Consider the following 10,030-nt stretch of genomic DNA (forward strand, 5'->3'; position numbering starts at 1 on the left):
GCGTTTATTTGAAAAATAAACTAATTACATTGAGAAAATATCAAATTATTTTTTATACCGAAAACTAATGTAAACTTTGATTACTATTGTTTAGGATTCATATTAACCAAATAGGTAAGTTTTCATTATTATTTTTCACAATAAATTATCCAGATTAATAAAAGGATATTTATTTAAAATAAACTAATTTTGTACTACATCAAAGTTGTTGAATTTCTGTCTTCCGAATAAAAGTATATTAAAATCTTATAAAAAGCGGAGTGAAAGTATTGTATCAATTTAAAATAAGGTGAATTTATATTATCAAATTAAAATAATACCAATTTAGTATATATATATATATATAAAAATAAATAAATAGACACAAATCTTATTTTATAAAATTGATATAGAATTAAAATTTATTTTTTAACATGATATTAAAGTCATAAAATAAATTTATATTGACTAAATATAAGATTAACAGTTTTATTTATCTTAAATAATGTTTAATCTATTTTATCTTATTTTATTGTTTTAATGAAAACGTTGAGAGAGGAAATATACAATTTTAAGAAAAAGGAAAATTTTAAACCAGCTATTAAATAAAAAATATTTTAAAAAATGGCTTTGGAGGCCATAGTACTTCTATGTCTTTTCCTTTTTATTTCAAAATTTGAAATTTAAGAACATCTAATTCAAGAAATATTAACTTTTAAAAATATTATTTTTAAATTAAAATATAAATTCATCAAATATATTAAACTATAATATTAAAATTCTTATTTTTAAGCTTAGCTTTATAAAAACTAGAAAAATAAGCTAAACTAATCTTAATTAATCAAATTTTAACCATGGTCAACACCAAGAAAGGAAATGGTACTAAAACTTTTATATTTTTATAGGAGCGATTCTCCTTGCACCTTCCAAACTTCATCCAGCACCTCCTAATTTTGTTTTAATTCCAACTGTACCCTAAGTCTACCTACGAGTGTCAAAAGCATATGGTTTTATAAAAAGTTCACCCAGTAAAATAAATTTGACCATTTCCTCTGTCGCATCTCACCTCAAATCCAACACCCCTTGATTATTTCTTCTTTCTCCCTCTAGTCGTCCTCCCCTCCTCTTCTCCTCCCTCCTTTTTTATCATTTTTGAACGTGTTGCGGTATTCCTTCTCCTCCTCCATGTCGCTCGTTTGTTTACCGTTTGTTGCGGTATTTTCATTTTTGCTTGATCCTGTGGGTGTGGGAAAAAAATCTTGTTGATCTGCATATGTTTAACGGCCGTCGCACTATGAAGTGCAGATTTGGTGGCGCCGCAGTTGGATCTGCGGCTGATGGCAGCCGCAAGTGGATCTGCGGTTGGTTTTCGAGGATGCATGCCGGCGCACTTGGAAGTGCGGTTCTGGTTCCGGGTTGTCCGCAGTTCGATATGCGACTAAGGCGAACCGTATGCGGCTATGTAAAAACGTTGTTCGAACAACGGCACCTAAACCGCAGCTCCAACTGCGGTTAAGTGTGTTTGATTTAAATATTGAACTAAGGACCTCCACGGATCACCACCACCACGGATCAGAACCATCAATGTATAACCTCTCAACTCAAAACAATCAAAAGTGAACGAAATTACCGGAATGAGGTTGTCCTTTTATTATAAATGGAAAAGAAAGCCCCAACCTTAATGCAAAGCGCGACTGAGACATAGAGAGATGCAGCCGAGAGAAAGAGGGAAAGGTACAACAACGTAAGAAGGAAGACAAGGAGCGACGAGAGAAGAAGGGAAATAGAGTCGCCGCCAGAGAGCAAGAGAGGGAGTGTGGTGGGGGAAATTGGAATGGGTTTTCGGGTGTAGGGTTAGGCTTTTAATTTTTGAAAAATAATCTCATTAAAAGATTCTTTCATTCTTTTTGTAAATTCAGAAGGGCAATATAATAAATTTGGAGGTGCAGGGAGAATTCATAGAGGTGCAGGGAGAATTACTCCTTTTATAGATGATGGTGTGGAGATTCAAGGTGCAAACCTTCAAACTTCAAGTAATGGAGGTTCAGGGAATTCCGATCAATGAAGATGCACGTCATTGTAGCCTTCCGACAATGGAGATGTGCCTTTTGGCAATGAAGTTGTTTTATATGGAGATAGGTTTAGGATTTTTCATATTAGAATTTTTAATAATTTTTAAATAAAGGCTATTTAGGTCATTCTCCTTTAAGCTATGAGGGGTAAGAAGAAAATATACGGTGCAGAAAGAAACAACCTTAAACAATAAATACAACCATCAAAAAGCATGAAAAACAATGTTAAAATGCTCATGCTCTAGTCTAACATATCAATAGTGGTCGTCAATCATATGCCTTCGAGATCAATAACCTTATATTGTAAATTTAATATAGTCTTTCTATTATGTTTTAAGAATAATCATGGAATAAATAATTTATTTTCACTTAATCAATTAAACTTATTAATTATACATATCAATTTTTAATAATATTCATTTCAAATATCTAAGATTCTTCAAGAAGCTTAAATTTTTTTGTGTTCATAACTCTTGAGAAAAGTTATAGATTAAGGCTTATGTGATGAAGTTGCTCTCTTATTCTTTAATTTTGAATCTTTGAAAACTCTTTTCCCTTGACATCAAAATTAACCTCATAAAATTAGTTCTTTAAATAACTAGAAGAAAAGATCCAACATTCCTATGAATAATGAATAACAAATTGTAAACAAACTACCTTAATTCAAAACACAAAAGTTCAATTATTAAAAACGAGTGATAGACACCCAAATCCTATTGACATTAGATATAATGATTAATTTTATTATCAATTTAAATTGTTTTAAGTATTATACTTGATTTATTATATATTAATATAGAGAACAATCAAACTATAATACAAAGCGCTTATATAAAATTTTCTAAAATATCATTTTTAGAACAATAATTCAGCATTCCCGATAACATAAACATTAATACTGGTTATAAAATACACAATTCATAATAATGCATAATGTCATGAATGATTAAATAACTATTTCAGATTACTTAATCATATACACTATTCTGAATTCAGGATTATAATGTAGAACTATTTTATGAATGGATTACTCCTTATACATTTGTAGATTGTCTATTTTGAAAATCTTCAGGAAATTTTATTTTGAAACATATTCAGAATCCCGATTACTAAATTAATACCAATGAGGAAGTATCTCTCTTATTGTTTAAGAACAAAAACTCCAAAACTCTTCTAACAAAGGATAAATAGTTATTTGATAAACATCAAAAGGGAAGAAGAAAAAAAACATCATCATCCGACAGAGGGAACTGGAAGAAAGGGAGAAGAAAAGGGTCATGAAGGGATAGGACAACATGTGGACACATGGAGTTGAATGAATAGGAAGGAGAAGAAGGTTAGGAAGGAAGGATTCCATAAGACAGAAGGGAAAGGAGATGGATAGGGTGGTTTAAAAGGGAAGAGGAAAAATAAGCTGAGGCAAAAGAAGGAAGGATGAAAGAAAGATAGTGGTGATTGGGTAATGTAGGGTCCGATCATGAAGGATGCAGGTTAGGTGGAAGAACTACTTGCATAAGGCAAGTAAGTTCTAAATACAATAGTAGGAAAGGATGATGGATTACTATATTCATCTTGGTTCGATGATCAGATGCGATGATAATGATGGTTTGAAGGTTTGGAAGAAGGCTTCATGGGTTCATAATGTTGAGAGTTTGAGAAATTATGAGTTTGAGAGGGCATAAAAATGAGAGAGAAAAGTTGGAGTTTTGGAAGAGTGAATGAGTTGAGAATGTGAAGGTAAGAGTTGAGTTAAATAGAGGGAAAAGTTAATCATGGGCGATTGATATGTCTCGTTCATTTAATGCGCTTAGTACGGATAGATTTTGAAAAGAGATATTGTACCTCTTGAAGATCGAGAAATTTTGGATTAGAGTTTTTGTGTAACATAAGAATGAGAAGAGTGGCGGAGTCAGAGAATTTGTCTTCTCGATGAAGAGAGAAAGATAGAGAATTGGTGATAGGAATAATAGGTTGATTGACCCTCAGGAGATATTGAGCATATTGGAAAGAGAAGGATTTGGGTTTGAAAATCTAGAGAAGGGTTCGGCATTTAGACACAACCTAATGCATGTATGCAGATATCTTGTAAACGATTTATCTTAGATGATGCAATGTATGATGTCATATAGACTATGTGTCATAGACGTTTGACTCTCTATATGCTATATGACGTCATAGACTAACATATGTTGAATCAAATTCATTTAATGATTCTCATACCAATAAGGGTAATTAGACGATAAAGTCTATCTTCAACTAATGCTTTAGTGAAGATGCCAGCAAACTGATCTTTTGTGTTTACATATTGTAAATCCATATTGTAAATCCATAATACTCTTGTTAACATGATCACGTATGAAGTGATGTTTAACCTTAATATGCTTTGGCGTGAATGGAATGTAGGATTTTTAGATAAGCTAAATGCATCATTATTATCACAATAGATAGGAATCTTACCTTCAAAATAGTTGAAATCTTCTACTTGATTCTTGATCCATAAGAGTTGTGAGTGTGCGACTGATATGTATTTAGCTTCTGCTATTGACAATACGATCGTATTCTACTACTTGTTCAGCCACGATACTAGGTTTATTCCAATGAAGTGGCACCCTCCACTTGTACTCTTACGCTCAACTTTATCTCCAACATAATCGACATCGATGTAGACTTCCAGCTTGAAGCTTCCCTTATAACATGGACCAAGACTGGTTGTTCCTTTGATATATCGAAATATTCGTTTAACAATGCTTAGGTGAGTTTCTCTTGGATCTAACTAAAATCTTGTACACAAACACACACTGAATGTCAGATCTAGACACTATAAGATACAAAAAGTGAACCTATCATTTGTCGATATAGGATGTTGTCCACTTTTTTTTGAGCTTTCATATAACTCCAAGCTAGTCGTTGGATTCATTGAAGCCTTAAAGGAGTAAAAAATTGATGGCAATTCTTTATTAACCAAAAACATAACACTTCAAAATTTCAATCTTACTAAAAAAACAGAACACTTGAAAGATGTGCAAGGAGAACATATCCAGGTATTCAGGAGTTTGTTTTAAGGAACGATGTTAGATTTTCTTGAAGCACATCAGAAATACTGCAATCAGAAATGTGATTCTTAAATAAAATATATTGGGTAACGTTTAAAAATTGTTTTTAGAAATATTTTATAAATTTTAAAATAAAAATAAATAAAAACTTCAAATGAGATCACGTCCTATGAAAAACCAACCTTAACACCCTTTAACATGGGAATAAAAACACTTGAAAAATAATACAACATAATGTTACTACTTTTATGGAAAATCGGAAAACATTGCAACAAATACGTCAACATATAGTTCTCTGATTTCCATTATAAAAAATAACTTTATCTGAAAAACAAAGAAAACGATTGACCAACTACTCACTGCATATTTCGAACGTAGAAAACATTGACCACATATAAAGATCTACGCTACTAAACAATTTAACTCAAACACCCTTAACAAATCATCTCGCACCATAGAAGATAATTACGAGCTTCACACGCAAAACCCTAATTCATTTCGAAAATATTTTCCATTAAATAATATATTAAAGGGGAAAGAACCATTCGAACTGAAGAACTCTAAATTGTATAAACCGGCAACATGCATGGCTCAATTTTATTTAAACAACGTCAAAGTTCTAATGAGTTCTCAGTTGAACCTTTTACATTATAAGGCTTATCGAACCAAAATAAACAAACAGACAAAGATACACGCAATAAACCAAGCTCCTGATTTTTTGACATGCACGTCAGATTGGTATTGCATGTATGCAAGTTAGGTTGAAGAGTTTGAAACATCATCCCAGCGCCATAATGTCCCATCGTCACAGCAACTCAATATAGTACTGCAACATAACACACAACAGAGGACTATAGTTAAAAACTACAAGAATATTGCATCAAAAATATGAGAATCATCATCAATATATCAAGCATTACCTTCCATCGAAGGAAGTAGCAGTCTGCCTGATCGGATAGTTTGATTGAGGATGTGACAACCTGAACAAAGTGTGACTAAGCATAAGAACTTTATACAGTAGAAGACCTTTGAATTGAAATAACTATAAAACTTAGGTACAATTTTTTAAAGTCTTTGTTTGAACTGCTTTTTACAATCAGAATTGGAGTTCATCTCAGAAATTTGCATAATCTTTTTAATGCAAATATTTATTTGCAGATTGTGGAGATGAAACTTAAATTCTGATTGAAAACTACACAAACCATCAATAGAACTTTCTCTAAGTTTTGTTTTTGAAATAATCAGTTGATAGACAACATACTCTGTAGCAAGTACAGGAGGACATGACTGCACTTCCCAAACAAAAATCTTGCCTTCCCTGTTACCTGAGACCCAGAAAATAAAAAATGAGCATAAAACAAAAGTAAAATCTTGAAATTACAGACTTGCCATCAAAAAGAACTAGTCCAAATTGTCAGAAATATGTATTCAACAAATTGTCCAATTATCCATAGTTACTATCACACTATAGGACTGGAACTGCAGTTGATACAAGAGAAAATAATAAATTTTAAAAATAAGCAATCATTCTTACCTACTGTAGCTATGTTGAAATGGAAATCACATGAAAACTTGATGAACCAGATATCACATGCAGGAATGGGGTATTTCTGAAGGACGTCAACTGCACCCTAAAAATCCAGACAAAGCACAAAAAATAATATGAAGCTGATTAAAACTTACATATCAAAAAAACAAATGAAAACAGATAATAATAATAATAATAATAAATAATTATAACTAACCGTTCCTGTAATTTCTTCCTTCACTGTTGGTTCCCACAACATAATTTCATCATCAACACTCTGGAAACGTAAAATGATCCATTACTCAAGGAATTGGCAAATTAACTATATCAATATGAGGAAAACTCGTTGAAAACTCGATACTATGATTCCTTGTCGAGTGCCTAAAATGAGGACTTGCTCAAAAACCTTCATAACTTCTCGTCTCCCAATTATTAAACTTTTTTAGACAAAGAAACTTCACTGAAGACTATTTCCCACTTAAAATGAGCATCAAGGATAAGTGTAGAAACATCAAATTCAGTAAAGCTACCTCAGCTTGTCTACCAAAGAAAGTCGTTAAAATTTATACCATACAAACTTACACCAAAGTTTTACCATAAATATTTTCAAAATTTAATTGGCTATTTTAATAAAATAGTATCAGAAACAACTGCTTTACATAAGATACGTGAAGCTGATACTATTTCCACAACAAACATAACATTTAAATTCCACAAGGAAGAGTAGTCTGACACTGAGCAATCACTCACCTTTGAAAGGATAAAATCACCCAACCACCTAGTACAGTCAACATAATTTACATGAACCGAAGCACTGTATACCTGAAAATAGGTATCACTAGAATTAGGAATTATACAAAGATCAATGATACGTACCAAAAATAAATTGTTACTAACAGGATGTTGGACAAATTTTGTTGGGAACTTTGAAGGAAGATCTGTCCATGTGAATGATTTTTCTACATATGTCCAGAAATCTGCATAAACGCAAGGAACATGATGGATTAAAATGAAACGGATAATTATAGAGTTGGTACATTACAATTGACTGAATGTGTAAACAGAAACGGGTATAATGTTCCGCACAAGAATTGTTTACAAATTACAAAAATAATCGCTACTTGCAGCATATGTTATTATGAAACTAATATCAGAGATACAATAAAAAAAGGTATATCAAATCCATAATAATTGATTATATATAAGATAGGATAGATGGATAAACAGAGGAGATGAAAGATCAAGGAACCCTCAATAGCATTCCTAAAAATATTGACTCAATGGTGACATTTAATCCGTGTAGTCAACTCCACCTAGTGGAAAAGGTATCAATTTTATCTTATTTCTTCATTTTCGTTATAACTGATGAAAGAGATATGATTTTTTTCACTCTGCCATCTTTAGTCAGGTACCATCAAGAAGCTACCATAAAACAAAATATCTTACCCTTTATAGACCATATTTTTACGGTAGTATCCATGCCACAACTACAAAAACGATATATATCCGAAGGATGAAAGTCCTACAGAAAGAAACATAAAATTAGTTGGGCTAATCTCCAAAGTCCAGATATTATAAATATATTATAGCTACGAATAGGTAGGTAAGTAAACAAGAAAAAGGACGAGATACACTGGATGGAGAGTACACTTACAACACTTAGGACTTCATTGCGGTGTCCTCCAGCTCCTGCAAATATCAGGATACATATTCCAGTTTGAGTATTCCACAACCGAAGAGATTCATCCTGATCAACCTTAAATGTCATTATTGAGAAACAAAAGATTTTTTAAATAGTTAAAATTTGTAGAAGCCAATTACTTTGCTTGCAGATATCACAAGTGATGGTTTTAATGTTTGGGTTCTGACTTCATTTATAGAGTTCCCATGGCCAATAAAACTCTGCAGAGAGGAGATGTCATGTTATGTAGCAGAAGGGATTAGAGCACAACCAATATATTTTCAACATTATTGACAAAAAAAAAAAATACATTCAAAGGCATTTTGCTTGCAGTAGTGCCCTAAAAAATCTCAACTAACAATCAACACTAAGGGCGGGCACATATGAGTAAATAACTTATAAGCTTTGATTCAGTAAGAACTTAAGCACTGGTTCAACAATAAAAAGCTTATCCATGAAGTTAATTGTGAATCACTTTTCGGTTAAGCTTCTTAAAATAAGCGAAGAAGAATGAATATGAAGACATGAACCACTTTAATAAGCTGAAACTAAACTCCAACAAGGACACCAATATTTTTTTCTACGAAACAAAATTCAGAAAAAGTACTTAACCATAAAAATTAAAAGTAAACAGAGCTACCATCAATCAAAGACCACCTTGAAATGCTTTTATACAAAATAAACCGACATAAGCTCCATATAATCTCTTACAATCGCCACCGAAATTTAAAAAATCTATAATCACATGTTCAAAAGCTTCATGCAGATTATCACGAGTTCATTACTGTAACCAAAATACCCTGTATATGCTCTCACGGCCAGCATCAATGATTCGGATTATCCCCTTGCTTCCTCCAGCAACAATGAATGGACTCCCCTCATCACTGCATGCCCAACCCACAGTGTAAAAAGACTCATCCTTCTGGTCCACATAAAAACATAAAAAGTGAAACAAACTTTAGAACACATACATATACAAAAAAAAAAAACAAAGTTAGAGAAAATAGAGACTGAAGAGTCAATGTTCACTTACATCCTCGTCCACATAAGACTGCAAAACAGCAATAACCCCTCCTTCAAGGCATTGATAAACAGTAATCTAAGAAGAAGGGAAAAAAACATTAAAAATTGAAACTTTCGGAATGAAATGAAAAAGGGCAGTGGAGAAAAAAAAATAGAGGGTGTACTCTGTTGTCACCAACAGTGACGAAAACGTTGAGGTAACGAGAGTCAAGGAAGTTGAAAGCGACAGCGTATATAGGGCGTTTCCCCTCTCGAAGGCGATTGGTGATTCTATATTCTTTCTTTTTTGCCGGAGCCAACGATCCCACCACAGGCTCACACCCTATGCCAAATGTTTTTCCCTTTTTAGCCTCTCCCTCCATCTTGTCTTGTATTTCTCAGTTTTCTCTTTAGGTTTCACACAAAAAAGATGAGAGAGAAAGATGTAATTTTTCAATTTTCACACAAAAAATTAAATAAATAGATAATTTTACGGGTTATCCGATTAACATTCAATCCGACCCGATTCATCTTAAAATTCTCAACATTCAATCCGACCCGATTCATCTTAAAATTTTCAATTTTAATTTATATCAGATTAAAAAGTTTAGATTATTTTACACTTGTCTAAATCTAACATCAGATGTTAGGTCAGACGTGACGTCAGATGTATATCATGTCAGACACGGTTATAAATTTTATATTTTTATAATAT

At 32.3% G+C, this 10,030-nt stretch overlaps 1 protein-coding gene across 1 annotated transcript; it reads right to left on the reverse strand.

Moving 5' to 3' along the window:
- Window positions 1-5,655: 5,655 nt before the first annotated feature.
- On the reverse strand, window positions 5,656-9,731 carry LOC124826984 (polycomb group protein FERTILIZATION-INDEPENDENT ENDOSPERM-like). The gene is made up of 13 exons (XM_047299959.2): window positions 9,501-9,731; window positions 9,347-9,412; window positions 9,113-9,235; window positions 8,454-8,534; window positions 8,287-8,379; window positions 8,079-8,154; window positions 7,530-7,609; window positions 7,383-7,454; window positions 6,850-6,909; window positions 6,639-6,735; window positions 6,366-6,429; window positions 6,025-6,084; window positions 5,656-5,930 (listed from the first exon to the last, which is right to left on the reverse strand). The coding sequence occupies exons 1-13, from the start codon at window positions 9,696-9,698 to the stop codon at window positions 5,861-5,863; spliced, it is 1,140 nt and encodes a 379-aa protein (XP_047155915.1). The 5' UTR covers window positions 9,699-9,731; the 3' UTR covers window positions 5,656-5,860.
- Between the last annotated feature and the right edge of the window lie 299 nt (window positions 9,732-10,030).

The sequence above is a fragment of the Vigna umbellata genome, chromosome 1 (genome assembly GCF_029865625.1).
Source record: "Vigna umbellata cultivar VRB3 chromosome 1, Vumbellata_1.0, whole genome shotgun sequence".
Classification (NCBI taxonomy): domain Eukaryota; kingdom Viridiplantae; phylum Streptophyta; class Magnoliopsida; order Fabales; family Fabaceae; genus Vigna; species Vigna umbellata.